At 45.0% G+C, this 17,265-nt stretch overlaps 1 protein-coding gene across 1 annotated transcript in view; it reads right to left on the minus strand.

Moving 5' to 3' along the window:
• The window catches only part of CDH13 (cadherin 13), a 1,172,869-nt gene that overhangs the window by 51,388 nt on the left and 1,104,216 nt on the right, over positions 1–17,265 (minus strand). The window contains exon 11 of the mRNA XM_084812404.1: positions 3,434–3,576. Within this exon, the coding sequence (XP_084668530.1) occupies positions 3,434–3,576 (143 nt within the window). The remainder of the gene's footprint in view (positions 1–3,433; positions 3,577–17,265) is intronic.

Genomic DNA, 17,265 nt, shown 5'->3' on the forward strand with positions numbered 1-17,265 from the left:
ACCATGTTTGCCTGTAATTCCAGGTGTCGTTTGACTACCCACCTTAGCATTCCAGTCTCCTGTAATGAAAATAACATCTTTGTTTGGCGTAATATCCAGTAGGTGCTGCAGATCCTCATAGAACTGATCTACTTCTGCTTCTTCAGCATCTGTGGTTGGGGTGTATATTTGGATCACTGTGATGTTAAATGGCTTACCTTGAATTCGAATTGAGATCATTCTGTCATTTTTTGGATTGTATCCAAGCACTGCTTTAGCCACTTTATTATTAATTATGAAGGCTACTCCATTTCTTCTGTGGTCCTCTTGTCCACAGTAGTAGATCTGGTGGTCATTTGATGTGAAGTGGCCCATTCCAGTCCATTTCAGTTCACTGGCACCCAAAATGTCTATATTTAATCTTGACATCTCCCCATTAACCACATCCAATTTGCCCTGGCTCATAGATCTTACATTCCAGGTTCCTGTGGTGTGTTGATCTTTAGAACATCGGATTTGTCGTTCACCACCAGCACCATCGGCTGCTAGCTGTCCTTTCGGCTTTGAGCTAGCTGCGCCATCACATCTGGGGCTAGTTGAACTTATCCTCTGTTCCTCCCCAGTAGCATTTTGACCATCTTCCAACCTGGGAGTCCCATCTTCCAATGGTATACCAACATATCTCTGGTTGTACTGATCCATTTAGTTTTCATGGCAAGAATACTGGGGTGGGTTGCCATTTCCTTCCCCAGGGATCGTATTTAGTCTGACCTCTCTGCTATGACCTTCCCATCTTGGGTGTCCCTTCATGATTTAGCTCATGACATAATTGAGGTGATCAAGCTCCAACACCACGACAAGGTAACAATCTCCTTTGCTGGAGATGTTACTGACTAATCCCCCTTTAAAGCCATATAAACTAGCACCACCACATAGCTAATTCCATAAATTGTGTGTTGTGGAAAGAAACACTCCCTTTTGCCTTTTACTGAACTGATGTCCAATCACTCAATTGCATCAGAAGCTGCCTAATACCAACTCCTGCAAATCGTCTATCTAGCACAGTATTATTTACTGGTAGATCTCCAAGTTCTCATGCAGGGGGCTCTTCCCCAAATCCCAGCACCTGACATCTGAGATCCTTTTGACCAGAGAGGTCAAGGATTCATCCTGGGACCTTTTGCATGCAGAGTGTGTACTCTACTGCTGAGCACTCTTCAATTGATTCTCTCAGTTTATTACACATGCTAAAGTTAGTCACTGGCACCCAGGGAGACTAGTAGACATGCATGCCAGTCAGATGTAAATTCTTTTGTTATGTTTAAAAAAAACAAAAACAAAAACCCCTTTATTACAGTCATTAAAAATCATTATTTTTTTCTATTTTTCCATTTTTATTTTGTGCTTCATTACAAGGAGAGGCCAGATGGACACCTATCAGGGATGCTGTAGCACGAGATTTCCTGTGCCAGAGGGTTGGGATTAGGGGTGAACGAAAGTCACTTACCTTTTCTCGCAGCTTTTTCGCGGTGGGGGGGAGCGCTTCGCTGCTCCCCCCGTGAAGTTCAGGCCGGGGGGGGAGGCTTCCCACCTCGCCCGGCCGAAATTCAGGCCGGGGAGGAGGCTTCCCGCCTCGCCCGGCCGCGAACACGAAAGTAAAAAAACAAAAAAAACAAAACGTCCCCTGATAGGCTACGTGACGATTCACGTAGCCTATCACGGCTAGATCTGGAAAGTCAGCCGTGATAGGCTACGTGAATCGTCACGTAGCCTATCACGGGTGACTTTAAAAAAAAAAAAAGCGCGTACGCGAATGGCGGCCCCCATAGGGAGCCGCCATTCGCGTTCCTTATTTAGTTGCTGTAGTCTACGTCAATGTTTACGTAGACTACGGCGAAAATAAGGGCAATGCAAATAGCGTTCCCTTATTTTCGCCGTAGTCTATGTAAACATTGACGTAGACTACAGCGACCAAATAAGGAAGGGGAATGGCGGCTCCCTATGGGGGCCGCCATTATCCGTACACACTTTTTTTTTTTTAAGTCACCCGTGATAGGCTATGTGACGATTCACGTAGCCTATCACGGCTGACTTTGCAAATCTTGCCGTGATAGGCTACGTGAATCGTCACGTAGCCTATCAGGGGACGTTTTTTTTTTTTCTTTCATTGCAATGGCGGGGGCGGCAGCCGGTCGAAAGACCGGCTGCCGCTCCCGCCCCGCTCGAACACCGGACGAACCGCCAGCCGGACCCGCCGCCGGGAGGGACATTCAGGGAAGGTAAGTCCCGTCCCGGGGGGGGGGCGGGGGGCGGGGGGGTGGAGGATTTCTCCCCGAAACTTGTTCGGGGGGCCGAACATGTTGGCGCTCGGCCCCCCGAAGTTTCGGGGAGAAATTCTCCGCCATCCCTAGTTGGGATTAGTTTACCTTTGAGGTCCCTAACATGAGTCTATAGGAATTGGTGGAAGACAGCATGCCTATGCCCTGACTGGACTTCACCTGGAGAAGAGCCTTCAGTGTGGTGGCCACCTTTCTATGGAACTCCCTGCCTCTGGAGGTCAAGCGGGTGCCAACAATGGGTTGTTTCCAGCATTCCTGAAAACATCTTTATTTCAGGAAGCCTTCCTTGATTGACCAGCCATATTTTTGTTTTTTTAGTTAGTATTCAGTGTGTGTGTGTGTGTGTATAATTTGTAACATGGAGTTTTATTATTTTATCTTAACTTGTATCTTTTATTGTTCACTGCTCCAAAATCTGTCTAGATGTGGAGTGGTATATAAATGCTGTAAATAAATACATAAACCAATCAATATATAAATAAATATATAAACAGTCTGTCCCATAAGAACATAAGACAAACTAAGCGGGATCAGACCATAGGTCCATCTAGTCCAGCATTCTGTTCACACAGTGGTCAACCAGCTGTCGACCAGGAATCCACAAGCAGGACACAAGTCCAACAGCGCACTCCCAGCCATGTTCCCCAGGAACTGGTATACATAGGCCCTTAGTACTGGAGATAGCACATAACCATCAAGCCACTGATAGCCTTTTCCTCCAGGAATTTGTCTAACCCCTTTTTAAAGCCATCTGAGTTGGTGGCCATCACTACCTCTTGTGGTAGTGAATTCCATAGTTTAACTATGCACTGTGTGAAGAACTACTTTCTTTTATCTGTCTCGAATCTCCCACCAATCAACTTCATAGGATGACCCCATTGGGTTCTAGTATTTTGAGAGAGGGAGAAAAATGTCTCCTTATCCACATTCTCCATGCAATGCATGATTTTGTACACCTCTATCATGTCTCCCCTTACCCTCCTTTTTCCAAGCTAAGCAAGCCCAGCTGTTGTAACCTTCCCTCATAGGGGAAATGCTCCAGCTCCTTGATCATTTTAGTTGCCCTTCTCCTGCCAAGCAACCCATTTCTGCTTTGAGCAATTGCCACTACTCACCACTGTCTATTGCCAGAAAGTATGCAGTGTACACATTGTTGAAGACAAATGGCGATTCACGATCAAGGGTACCCGTGGTGCGAATGGTGCCATTTCTTGGATTAATTTCAAGCCAGTCTGCTGGATCTTTATCAATGGAGTACCTGCAAAATCAAAGTAATCAACAATGAACTGGGTATCAACAGAACATAGAATTTTTCTGTGCCATGAGGCTTTAGAGGGTTTACATTTTGAATCACAATTCAGTTTCACAAGGAAGACCCCCCTGGTGTATACCAGATGCTTTTCTGAATTATGCAATCACTCTTGACCATGTAATAATGAGCATTTGCAATGACATAAGGCTGGCGACCCCCATCAACTAACCGTTAAGCAAGGCAGAAATTAAAAACCATCAATGAGCACTTAACAAAGGATGCACAGTGGTAAACATTTCACAATGATGAAATCAACTGAGGGGCAGTTCAGACACAGTCATACACTTAATTGACATGTGGACAATCAATCTATCCATCAAACACCTATTCTCTAAAATGGGGATGTGACACATATCTGGTGCTAGAAGCATTGATCGTTGTGAATTTTTAGTACATGTGTGATGCATGACACTTATGCTGACATATACCGTCTGTATTTCAATGAACCTGTACACCTCATTATCTCCCATGGTTCACACTGTTTGTATAATGTAATACAGATTATTATTACCAGTTGCCATGCATAGTAGGGTAGACCAAATAGAGATCCAATGAATGCAAAGGAGAGTCACCCATTGACTTGAGCAAAAAGCAGCTTGATGGGTTGTGCAGAATATGTATATTTTCAACAGGCAGAATTGTTCTTCCCTCAGAGTTTCAGCTCTTGCTGTACATACCACAGTCTTAGGGATTGCACTCACTCCAACCCTGACACCAATCCCAAATGTGCAGATTTTGATCTTCCTATATAAAACAAAAGAAATCCAGCCACTGGCTCGATATGCTGGATAAAATCTTGACTGTCAGATTGTCATTCTAATAGAACATGGATCTAGTTATCTGGAATAGGCTGATCCCTTCCAAAAATCAGGAAGTTTTTTTTCTTCATAAAAGGAGAAAGCACTACCAGAATGAAACATACGTGCGCACACGTGTGTGCGCACATGCACACACACACACAATCACACACACAAAACCTTAGTTTGGTTCCAGATTTACTCTGGATCAATTGTGCTGATAGAGGACAACTTCCCTGCCCCCTCCTTCCTGTGGAAGCTCCTCCAGGTCCCTGAAAATGCTACTAAGGGCATAATCCAATGCATGTTTAGACAGAAGAGAGCCCTACAACTCTCAGCATTCCCCAGCCAGCCATACTGTAGACTTTTTTCAGTCTAGACATGCATAGGATTGCACCTTAAGAGAGTCAGGAGACCCTCATGAATTGGGTGAGTTATTTGGGGATGGAGCTCCCCCCAAATCAGACAGAAGATCCCCTCCTCTCATCCAAACTCATAATATCTGTAAAAGTCAGGGCATAATACACACCTTAGTTAAACAGATTACAGTGATAAAAAGGTGTGTGTTGGGGGGATTTAGACAGAGGAAGTGCAGGACAGAAGGGGAAATATGTGAGTTCTCTTAAAGTTAAAGATGTGTAGAAATATTTTAAGGACTTTTGCTAATCTTTTTTTTTTAATGTGTTCTTCCCTCAAAGTATCAACAGATATTTTACTTTATCCCCCAGGTTTGTTTAGCATGCATCTTTAGGCAACGTTCAGTGAGTGCCTTCCCTCCCTGTCCAACCACTGTGTCTGTACTACCTCTAAGGCTACCCCATGTCCATAAGTGGGTATAACATTTGAACATGATGTAGCCTAGAAACTCCTATGAATTTGCATGGTCAGATTGCAGTGATATCCTTGATTTTATCTGTGATATCACTTGACCTGAGCATGTGAGGTGTTTTGTGCATCTCTCCTATCCACATATACACCCACATATGTATGTTCAACAGCACAAGCACATCAGTTGGGCAAAGTAGGAAGGTGCAGTCTTGTTACACACACTCCGTTCCCCCTCCCTCACTATGTGAACCAGGCCTTGCTTTTTCAAGTTTGGGAGCAACCAGAAGCCCTACTGGATTTCAGAGCTAATCACTTGGATCTGGGCCTGGACCTTAAATATAAGGTTGGATCCAGATTTAGTCAGAGTAGACCCAGTGAAATCAGTGGGACTAAGTCATGACTAAGTTTGATCCCATTAATTTCAATGGGTCTACTCTAAGTCAACCCATAAATGCGGGAATCCATCATAGGTCAATGAGAAACAAGGAAAAGAAAACATGTATGATATCTTCACAAAATTTGTTTTAAATAATAACACCTTCATTTAGAGAAGAAGATGGTATACTGTATATTTTTAAGAGGGGATGGGGCCCTACATGCTACCCGTGTATAGCTACTATGGCCCACATTATACTATGGGCTGTGCTTCTTGGATCCTGACCAAGAGTACGCATGCTTATTGAACAAAGTCACAGTAGTTGTAAAGGATTCATTTATTATTTCCATTAGTATCCCATCCTTCATAAATAGCATTAAAACAACAAGTAACAACAGCATTAAAAATCCAACAACAAGATTCTATCTGTCATCTATCTATCTATCTATCTATCTATCTATCTATCTATCTATCTATCAATCATCTATTGAGAGAGCAAATTAATCAATTAAAAATCCACAGCAGACCTAACCAGTTATAAATGCCCAGATGAACAAATAGACCTTAGCCTGGCATCAAAATAATAGTAAGATTGGCGCTGTCTGGGTGCCGCCATGAAGAAGACCGTATTTTGTCTCACCACTTGATGTACTCCCCCCGCAGTGGTGGAACAATAAGACAGGCATCCTCCACAGATCTAAGAGCATGGGCAGGCAGCTACAGGGAAACGTGTTCCTCCAGATACCTGGGTCTAAGTCATTTAGGGTTTTAGAGGTCAACACCAACACTTTGAATGTGGCCCATAAACAGATAGATGCAATCAAGACAGCGTTATCTGTAGCAATATCCCATTCTCTCTAGTATCTCATGGTACAAATAAGAATATTTCTATTGGCATCTGAGGAACTATTTTGGTCCATTTGGAAAGGGCAAAGAACATAACTGATGTAAATACTAATGAATACTGAATGATACAGCCCCTCAACTTTGCCTGTACCTCTGCTTTAATAACCATTTAAACATCAATCAATAGGTGAAATCTACCTTCCATGAAAATGAGTTGTTAGGATAATAGCAATGCTCTTAATTATTTCATATCTTCCCCTTGTTCCTTGGGGGGAATTTTTTTTTAAAGAACTCTGAAACAAAGGTATACATCTAAACATAAGAAAGAGGACCTAAATTTCTAGGAAGAAAAACATCAATCAATTAATCCAAAACAATGGAGGTGGGGTGGGAAGAGGGAGAGAGATCCACACTTCATGTTAGTGACATGAGAGAGATGAGAAATTCTAAGAGATCATAGTATTTTCTCTGATTGCACTGCAAAGCATTGCACTACAAAGCTTTCCACTATGTAAGGTGTAATTTGACAAAGAATAATATTATTTTTAAAAAACATATATAATATTATCTCAAATTGTACCTATTGTAACTATATAATGCTGCTTAACGACGGTGATTGTACTTTGTTGGTTCCTTTTCAAAATGCAAATGAGGCTTCTGCCAGCAGAAGAATAAAAATAAGTATCCATGAAGAATAAAATCATAGCAACACCACATGCAATAATGTAATGGGAGTGGAGGGATTCAACCAGCTAGTTTTTGTCAAACACATAATTGTCCCAGTTCACAGTCCTATGTATCTTCCAATGTATACATTAAGTTTTCCCTGGCCACAAAGGCCATATATTAATCTATGAATATATCTCAAACTGACTTATGCCATTCATGACATGGGGCTTGTGTACATCAGATGACCAACTGGCTACATCACTACAAGAACATTCTATGTTTCTGGTCAGCCTTGGGTTATTCTTCAGAAGAGGGCAACGAAGATGATCAGGGGACTGAAAACAAAGCCCTATGAGGAGAGACTGAAAGAACTGGGCATGTTTAGCCTTGAGAAGAGAAGACTGAGGGAAGATATTATAGCACTCTTCAAGTACTTGAAAGGTTGTCACAGAAAGGAAGGCCAGGATCTCTTCTTGATCAGAGGATCTCTCCTCTGCCGAACTCCCCTGGCCATCTCCTGTTTGCTCCCCCTGTTTGCTTGGGAGCTTGCTCGCTTCTATAGTCCCAAGATCAGCTGGAGAAGCTTCCTCTGTTCTGCTCTGCTCAGTTGGGAGGTGGGAAACAGACTGAAGCTTCCTGTCCACACAGCTGCTGGGAGTACTCAGCCCCCCCCCAATTCAGTTGGAGCTCTCAGGAGCACCTGGTGAGCTCACAGCCACTCGAAGGAAAAGGGAAGCCCACTGGGCTTCCTTCAGCTTCCTCCAGCCCACTTACCTGTTTGCCTTTGTCTCTTCTGCAACTGCAACTCCCCTGGCCAACTCCTGTTTGCTCCCCCTGTTCGCTTGTTCTGCTCTCTCTCTCTCTGCGAGCTTGCTTGCTTCTATAGTCCCAAGACCAGCTGGGGCAGCTTCTTCTGCTCTGCTCTGCTCAGCTGGGAGGCGGGAAACAGCTTGTTCCTAGTACTAAATTACTTTTGGAGCCTGGTATTGTCACCCACAACACTTCTGCCGAGGAGTCTGCCCCTTTAAGGTTTTCTAGTATGCTTAACACTATGCCTTCTTTGATATACAGAGCCTCCTCCAGTATTCCCTTCCCTGTCCTTCCTGCAGTATATATATCCAGAGATTTCCATACCCCACTGGTTCTTTCCATTTCACTAGGTTTCCATTATGCCCATTATATCTAAGTTCTTTAAATCCAGCTCTCCCATTTTGACTCCAAAGCTTCTAGCATCCGCATAGACACACCTATACAGGATGCCTCTCCCCAGATAGGGCTAATCTCTAAAGCACTGAAAGTGCACATGAATGTAAAATGTGACTTCCCCCAAAATACAAAAAAGCAACATCTTGGGAAGGATATTGGAAATAATAGGACTCATCTTCCTAGGGAACAGAATACATGAGCGTTTTTTGTTCTATGGTTGCTGTGCCCAGGCACAACATGTACAATGAGAAACAGCCCTCTCAACCTCAGTTCCTTGTCCATAAAATGGCAGTCACACTTTTCCACCTCAAGGGATTCCTGCAAATATGAGCAGGATGATATTTCAAAAGCCCTGTGAATGGTAAATGTGTTATATTAATGCTGCATAATAATTTTGGTATCCCAGAAAGAAAAAAAAGAAAAGAAAAGAACCAGTGCACATTTCCTTTCTTTGCTGTCGATGCAAAGATAATTCTTGTAGTCTAATATACTTGCCGACACTATCAGAAGCTACTTATGTACCACCTGTCAAAGCTATCCTGTTTAATTTCTTTGTGTGATTGAACAGCAGCATTGCCAATCTCTTGGGGTTTCATTTTAAAGTTGAAGACACCTTTAAGCAACAGAAAGAAGGCAAGTTTTTATTTAATTCTGGTGGCATTTTCACAGTTTTTTGCTGATTTTGGAGTGTGTGTGTGTATGTACCTTTCTTTCTTTCTTTCTTTCTTTCTTTCTTTCTTTCTTTCTTTGTTTATGGTATCTATAAACTGACTTTCCACAAATGTGACCAAGGTGATTTATAACAACACAAAACCAATAGTAGATAAAGATGTAAAGAGCAATAAGTCTATATTGAAACTTTAAAACAACTTTAGAGCCATGACTCACAATTGAAAGGGCCAAATTAAAGAGATGTGTCTTAATACTTTTCTGAAAAACTGAGAGAGTGGGGACTGCTCTGAAGGGAAAGCATGCCAGAATTTGGGACCAATGCAGCCAGGAAAAGCCCTTTCATGGATGCCATCAAGTGGGGGTTTCTTCAAAGGGCCTCCCTGCAGATCTTAATAACTGGCAGGTTCATAGTGAGACACACACACACACACACACACACACACACCGACCGAGAGGTTTTCTTATAGGTTGCTTCATAAGGTAAATAAACAAATGGCCAAACAATAAAGGGGAGGCAATATTCCTTTCAAACGATGGTTTACAAGCTGCATTTCACTGTGGAATTATTACTTTGGGAGAAAATGCCCCCCTTTACTGTTTTACAAGCCAGAAATAGACCATTATGGTAAACCAAAGCCATTTCTAGAAGGAGTCAAACAAATCAATAACCTCCAGATGAGACATTTGCTATGCAATCACCATGCCTCATTCATGGACTTTTACACAGGGCCCAGATGACATTGCCTTCAACCTTGTCCCACCTGTGGTTTTCCCACCATTTCTTCTTCTATCCCCCCTCCCCATTAAGAAAGAAAAGATGGAATAGCTACACAGTGTCTTTTGACAGGTAACACTAGAAGCCCTCCATCTGGAAGCACCCTTTGACTTGAAATATTTTGAAATAACACAATAATTGCTTCTTCACACTTGTTTCTGAGTTTCCCAATTCATTTATTGATTTGATTCAGCACTGACAGCAGCACTGGTAACATTAGGTTCTTGAACTATTAGATTATTGGCTGCAATATGGCAATATCCTTTCCTTGAAAAGGGTTGGGTTTTCAATCACGTCCAAATCACTGAAGGCAGCATTTAATCCAATTCCCCCTTGTGATTTACTAAACAGATCCAATATCACACATGCAATTTGCTACCATGCATTCCTTACTCTTCGTGTGTAGTATAAGGAAAAGATGTGTTGATGTGATGAGTTAATAAAGGTGGTGCAATATGAATTTATCAGTTTCCGTTGGCAACATGTGGGAACTGCTGATAAGGCATACAGTATAAGTTTGCTGCCTCAAAGCCCATTACAGGTAAACAGTTCCATAGGAGAGTGGTACCATCTCCCCACCCCACAAAGCTTCTACAAATGTTGCTTTCCAAAGTACTTATATGGGATGCCTCCCTGCTGGGATCTCTAAAAGGACACATTGAATCAAAGTAACAAAGTGACTCTGCAGAAAGTCCTTTCTCTCTTCTTTGAGAGTCCACTTTTTCTTCTTTAATGGAAAGGCAGATATTTGGAGTCTCTTTTGTGTGTGCCCGATACTACAAGCTGAGCATAAGAGGCCAATTGCTGTTGATTCAAATTTGAGCTTTTGGGCAGACATCACTACCTCACCACTGTGGTGATTTCAGAGCCCGCTGCACAGCAGTTTTGATATTGGCAAAGGCCCTGTGGATAAAGAATTAAGCAGGAGGAGGGAGGGGCAGATGATAAATATGCAACTGGCTGAATTCTCACACCACTTGTTTGCCTTTGTGTAAGTGTTCCCCTCTGTGTTTGTCCTGTTTCCTGAATAAATACAGTGTGAGCTGTGGGGTTGTCAGAACCATCTAATTATACACTATGCCATCTGAACACATTGCATAATCATTTATTTTATGGCATTTGATCATTTGTATCCTGCTATTGCTTGGATAATTTCACCAGGCACTTTCCCCCATTATTATCAGCAATCTAAATATGTTCAATTTGGGAACATCAATAGCGATGAAGGATCAAAGTCAATGTGACAGGCGGCCATCCAAGTGTCTGCTCTATATGCATATAGAGTGGGGGTGAGATCCATTCTTTACACAAAAAGGGGTGTTTGGGGGGAAGGTATAGGGATGTTGGAGAAATCTGTTTGGGGGTGAACTTTTCCTAGTCTTAGCCCCCCCTCAACATTGTTTCCAGTTCCCACTGTGGTGCCTGACTTGATCTGCAGCAAATCGGGCCAGTACGTGGATTTTCCAGGAATACTGTGCATTTTTTAAGGTTCTGCAACTTTTAACAAATTTCTGAGCAATTTGCACAAATTACATCTGAATTTGTAGAAATTATACAAATTGTCCAAACTTGCATAATTTGCAGAAATGCAGGTGTAATTTTCAGAAATTCAGCCATAATTTGCTCAAATAGCTCAAAAATTTGAGTAAATTGCATAACCTTTCCAAAAAATGTGCAAAAAAGTTCCTGGAGTTCAGAGAACAACCCACAGCTCAGCTTGCAGCAGTGATATGTGAACTCACCCCCATCCGGGTTCCCCAGACACCTGCCCAGCCCCTGCTTGCCATTCCCTTGATGGCACTCAAGCTTCTCCCATGCTTGGCAAGCAGCCAACACTCACCCCAGCAGCCTCGTTGAGCTCTGCGGTCACCATTTTAAAAAATATATATAATGGCGATACCCAAAAATGTGCACATTTTTGTATGTGCAAAAATACACATTTTTGTGAATGTGCATATTTGTGTATGCAAAAATGTGCATTTTGTGAAGGCACACATTTGTGTGTGTGCAAAAATGCACATTTTTGAAAAACACACATTTCTGCCCATGCGCAAAAATGCGCATTCATAAAATGTGCATTTTCCCATGTGCCCAAATATGCATGTTTTTGCGGTCACTATTTTATTTCTCAGAAATGGCAACCATGATGCTCAACGAGGCCACCGGGCTGAGTGCAGGCCATACTCTGAGCTCAGGCAAGGAGCAAACAGTGGCAGGGTCTCAGCAAGCAGGGCTCGGGTGTGTGCACAGGGGCGGTTCCACTGGATTCCCACTCCCAGACTGAATCGGGCAGCCCTGCCATCCCTAGCTTGCAGACAGAAAGTGAGTTGTACATGCTGTAGAACTCCATTCAGCCAAAAAAGAGCCAGATTTCCCAGAAATTGGCATTCCTAGGGAAGGTAGCAAAACCAACCCACGGTGGCAGTGGAAGACAATCTGTTGCCTGAAATGGCAGGCTTTGTGCTGCCGCTCCCCTCACTAGGGATGCTGCTGCTGCCTGCCCACTCCTGCAGAATGAGAGATCCGGTGGGCAGCCTCTCTAGAGAGCCATACTGCCCCAAATGATGTGTTTTGAGGGGTCCCTCCTCAAAGTGAGGTACTTCGAGTTGGCCCTGGAGTCTGCCTCTAAGATTCTCTTAAAAATACTGTAATTTCTTTTTAGCATCCTGAGGTTTGTTCCCTCTTTGTAGATTATGAATGTGCATGCAAAGTTCAAAGTTCTAAAAGAAAAGATTCACAGAGTTTTGGAGGAACCAAACTTAAGACTGAAGATATTCTCCAAGTTTGAGATGAGCCAGATTTGAGATTGGGGAAATGAGACATTGACAGATTCAGTTATTCCTAGTCTTCCAGATTTCTTTCTTCCAGATACATGCATGCAATCCTTTTGCTTCCTATTTCAATTTGTAGGGATGTACGGATCCCTTACCTTGTTCCGTTTTGGGGATCCATAGTGTGGGGGGGAGGTGACCCTTCCCTTTTCCTGGAATCCTTCCCAGCTGGCTCCGCTCTGTGGCAAGGCTGCAGAGCCGCCGGCCAGGGCCGGCCACAGCCAGACTTCCATCCGCTGCCAGGCTGCTGTGGCCACAAATGGCGGCCGTCATAGCAGCCACCATATGCGTCTTTGCATTAGGCCGTGATAGGCTACATAAGTATTTATGTAGCCTATCATGGGAAAAGGCAGGGACACAAATGGCGGCCACTACAATGGCCGCCATTTGTGGCCGCAGCAGCTCGGCAGCAGCCCGACGTATGTTCTTTGGAATCTGGCCCCCTGGAGTCCGTGGCAGAATGGCCTCCCTCCTGCCACCCCCCAAAATCCTCCCCCAGGACAGACCTACCTGACAGCGGATGCAGCGACAGTGGCAGATGCGGCGGCAGTGGCGGCGGATGCGGCAGCAAATGTGGCGGTGGCTCCGGCTCGTCTTCCAGTTGCTGCCGGGCTGCTGTGGCTGCAAATTGCGGCCGTTGTAGCGGCCGCCATTTGCGTCCCTGCTCTTTGCTGTGATAGGCTATGTAAGTATTTATGTAGCCCATCACGGCCTAATGCAGGCACACAAATGGCAGCTGCTACGATGGCCACCATTTGCGGCCGCAGCAGCCCAGCAGTGGCTGGAAAATGAGCCGGAGCCGCCGCTGCCAAATCCGCCGCCGCATCTGCCGCCGCTGCTGCATCTGCCGCCAGATAGGTCCATCCTGGGGGGGATTTCAGGGGGTGGCGGGGGAAAGGCCATTCCGCCACGGACTCCAGGGGGCTGGATTCCAAAGAATCCAGCCTCACTGGAGTCCATGGTGGATTTCTCCAACATCCCTACCTATTTGATTACCAACTAGCTTTAGCATGACTGGTCCTGTATGATAGCATGTCGGTACACTGATAATATCGCTTTCCTCTACACGTCCCAGCCTAGGCCTTAAACATAGAAAAGTGTGAAATCATAAGTGCCACCAGCCTAGCAAAACTGCATTTCCTCCCAATCATTTTTTTTAAAGGAAGAGATAACATATGTACTGAAGAAACCTTCTTTGAACCAGGCCCAGCTGTGGCTGCGCACATAAACAAATAAATGGGAAAAAAATGTTTTTGTTTCAAAAAGGATTAGGAAAGCTCCAGATTCTTAGCTCTGCTTGCCCTCTGGCTAATCTTCTGCCCATGTTTGGCTATTCAAATGGGAAGCCATAAGCAGCTGGCTAGTTTTTTCCATTAAATATTTGATGACACAAAATGCAGAAGCCTGCATGTGTTAGCAAAAGCCACGATAATATGCAAAATGTGCAGCGGGCCATAAAAACACTTCCTGGAGTGCAGAGAGATTTCAAACGATACTGAATGAGGGTGTTTACTTTTATTTTATCTTTTTTATTTTAATTCCCCCTCTCTCCCCAAGCTCTAGGTGGATTCTGTGCTAACATGCGAAATATAATAAATGATAGAACTGAACGGCACTGTTTGTTTGATAAAGCAAATTCCCTTAGCGTGCTAATTTAAATTCCCCCAATTTAAATTCAGAACTGGCCCTTTCAAACAGCCCATTGCACTTTAACCTCTCCACTTGAGGAGGTTTCAATGATTAAAGGGCGGGAGGGTGTTTAATAGGGTGCCCAGGTGCCCTACATTATTAAGGATAGTCCTCTTGTTGAAGGGCTGGCCCGTCCAAGTCTGGTTTAAAGTCAAAATACCTTCAGAAGGAAGAGGCTGAGGCCTATAAAAAGTTGCCCATCAAATGTTTGCACCTGGACAGCAGACACACAGATCACCTGTTTAGTCTTCCTCACTGTGATGAGATGCATCGTATCATATTTCTAAATAAGGTAGAGTTATCATTTCTAAATGTGCACATATACATATAAATTAACATACGCAAATGTTATGTACATTGGTATCCTCTTTTATCCTCTCTTCTGGTGAAAACTTCCTCCTGTTTGGCAGTGCATATGTGGCTACCTTGTAATTTGATGGAGCCCAATTCTTTTTCAAGTTGATTCAGATCCAGACTTAGAAGAGCTAAGCATTTGGGGCCTTGGCCTGGATGGATAATTCTGTCCTTTCACTTTCTCCCACATTCGTCTCTCTCTCTCTCTCTCTCTCTCTCTCTCTCCACATTTGTCCCATTTATTAAGTTTGGTAAGTTCTTATTAAAACATGTTTTTTTTAAAAAAAAAACTTTGGTTTTATTCTTTTTTAAACTTAAAGTTTTTATATTATGTTTTGCTATGTTATTGTTTGTTGTTGTTGTTTATTTGGTCTTGGTCTTCACCAGACCCCCTCTCCGGGAGACCAAGGTTGCTGAGTGCATGTACTGGAGGTTGGGCCCGAAGGGCAGTCTGGGGATTCTGCTCGTGTACCGTCCACCCCGCTGCACTACTGACTCCCTGGCCGAGGTGCTTGAGGTGGTCTCTGATGTGCGTGTGCAGTCCCCTAACTTACTGGTGTTGGGGGACTTCAACGTACATTCGGAGGCCATCCTTACAGGAGCACCTCGGGACTTCATGGAGACCATGGCCTCCTGGGAGCTGCACCATATTCTAACTGGGCCCACCCATGTAGCCGGTCATGCACTAGACCTTGTGTTTGTTTCTGGAGAAGCAGGTAGTGATCTGGAAGTCGGGGGTATATCCACCACCCCCTTGTCATGGTCAGATCACTATCTGGTGATGTTGGACTTCTCGGTTCCACAACCCCTCCGCAGGGGTGGAGGACCCATTAAAATGGTCCGCCCCAGGCGTCTTATGGATTCAAATGGATTCCTGAACGCGCTTGGGGATTCTCTGGGGCACACCAACGGCCACTCGGTCGAGACCCTGATGGGTGGCTGGAATGCCGCAATCACTGGGGCATTAGATCAGGTGGCTCCGAAACGCCCTCTCCCCCTGAACAGGGTTCGGACTGCACCATGGTTCAATCCGCGGTTACGAGCTCTGAAACAGGAGGTGAGACGGCTAGACCGCCAGTGGAGGAAGTCTCGCTCCAAAGACAATCAGACACGGGCTAGAACTGTATCTTCAGCCTATTACGTGGCGGTGAAGGCAGCAAAAAAGGAATATTATGCTGCCTCCATCGCATCTGCAGAGTGCTGTCCCAGGAGGCTGTTCCAAGTGGTCCGGAGCCTGGTCGGTCCTGTGGCTCCGGAACCACTGGAGCATTCTGAGGCCTCCTGTGAGGCCTTGGCAAGGCACTTTGCAGATAAAATTGATCAGATTAGGTGTGTTACTCTGCACGCTGTGGATACAGTTAGTGAGCAAGAGGCGGCCTGTGGCAAACCGGTTTTGTGGGATCGGTTCCAGCTTCTTCCTCCTGATGAAGTAGACAAGGTGCTTTCATCTGTAAGGCCGACCACCTGCTTACTTGATCCTTGCCCATCTTGGCTCATTATGAGCTGCAGAGAGAGACTGGGTGAGGGGATCAATGCAGTGGTGAACGCCTCCCTTGAGGAGGGAGTGATGCCATCAGCCCTCAAGGAGGCAGTGATAAGACCACTCTTAAAGAAGCCCTCCTTGGATCCTCAAGTTTTGAACAACTTTCGCCCAGTCTCAAATCTGCCATTTTTGGGCAAGGTGATTGAGCGGGTGGTGGCGGTGCAGTTGAAGGCACACTTGGAAGAAACTGATTATCTAGACCCATTTCAGTTGGGCTTCAGGCCTGGGCATGGGACAGAAACGGCCTTGGTCACCTTGGTAGATGATATGAGGAGGGCTCTGGATAGGGGTGAATGCTCCTTCCTTGTTCTCCTTGACCTCTCAGCGGCTTTCGATCCCATGACCACGGTATCCTCCTGGACCGCCTGGAGGGGTTGGGCATTGGGGACACCGTATTGCGGTGGTTCCGGTCCTTCCTCTCCGGCAGGTACCAGAGGGTAGCACTGGGAGAGGAGGTTTCGGACCCGTGGCCACTTACTTGTGGGGTGCCACAGGGTTCCATCCTCTCCCCGATGCTATTTAACATCTATGTGAAGCCGCTGGGGGCTATCATCAGGAGGTTTGGGGTGCAGTGTCATCAATATGCGGATGACACGCAGCTCTACCTCTTGTTTAAATCTTCACCAATGTTGGCCGTAGAATCCCTGTCCAAATGTCTGGAGATGGTGAGTGGCTGGATGGGGAGGAATAGGCTGAAGCTGAACCCTGACAAGACCGAGATACTTTTGGTGGGAGACAAGAGGAGGCTAGGGGATGTTGACCTGGTGTTGAATGGGGTACGGCTACCCTTGAAAGACCAGATCCGCAGCCTGGGGGTCATTTTGGACTCCCAGCTGTCCATGGAGGCTCAGGTGTCAGCTGTGAGCCGGACAGCGCTGTATCAACTCCATCTGATACGGCGGCTGCGCCCCTTCCTTCCCAACCATCTGCTCCCATCGGTAGTACATGCCCTGGTCTCCTCTTGTTTAGACTACTGTAATGCGCTCTACGTGGGGTTACCCTTGAAGACGGTTCGGAAACTGCAGCTGGTACAGAACGCGGCGGCTCGC

Source organism: Heloderma suspectum, chromosome 8 (genome assembly GCF_057233095.1).
Source record: "Heloderma suspectum isolate Gila_16-S chromosome 8, 16-S_ref, whole genome shotgun sequence".
Classification (NCBI taxonomy): domain Eukaryota; kingdom Metazoa; phylum Chordata; class Lepidosauria; order Squamata; family Helodermatidae; genus Heloderma; species Heloderma suspectum.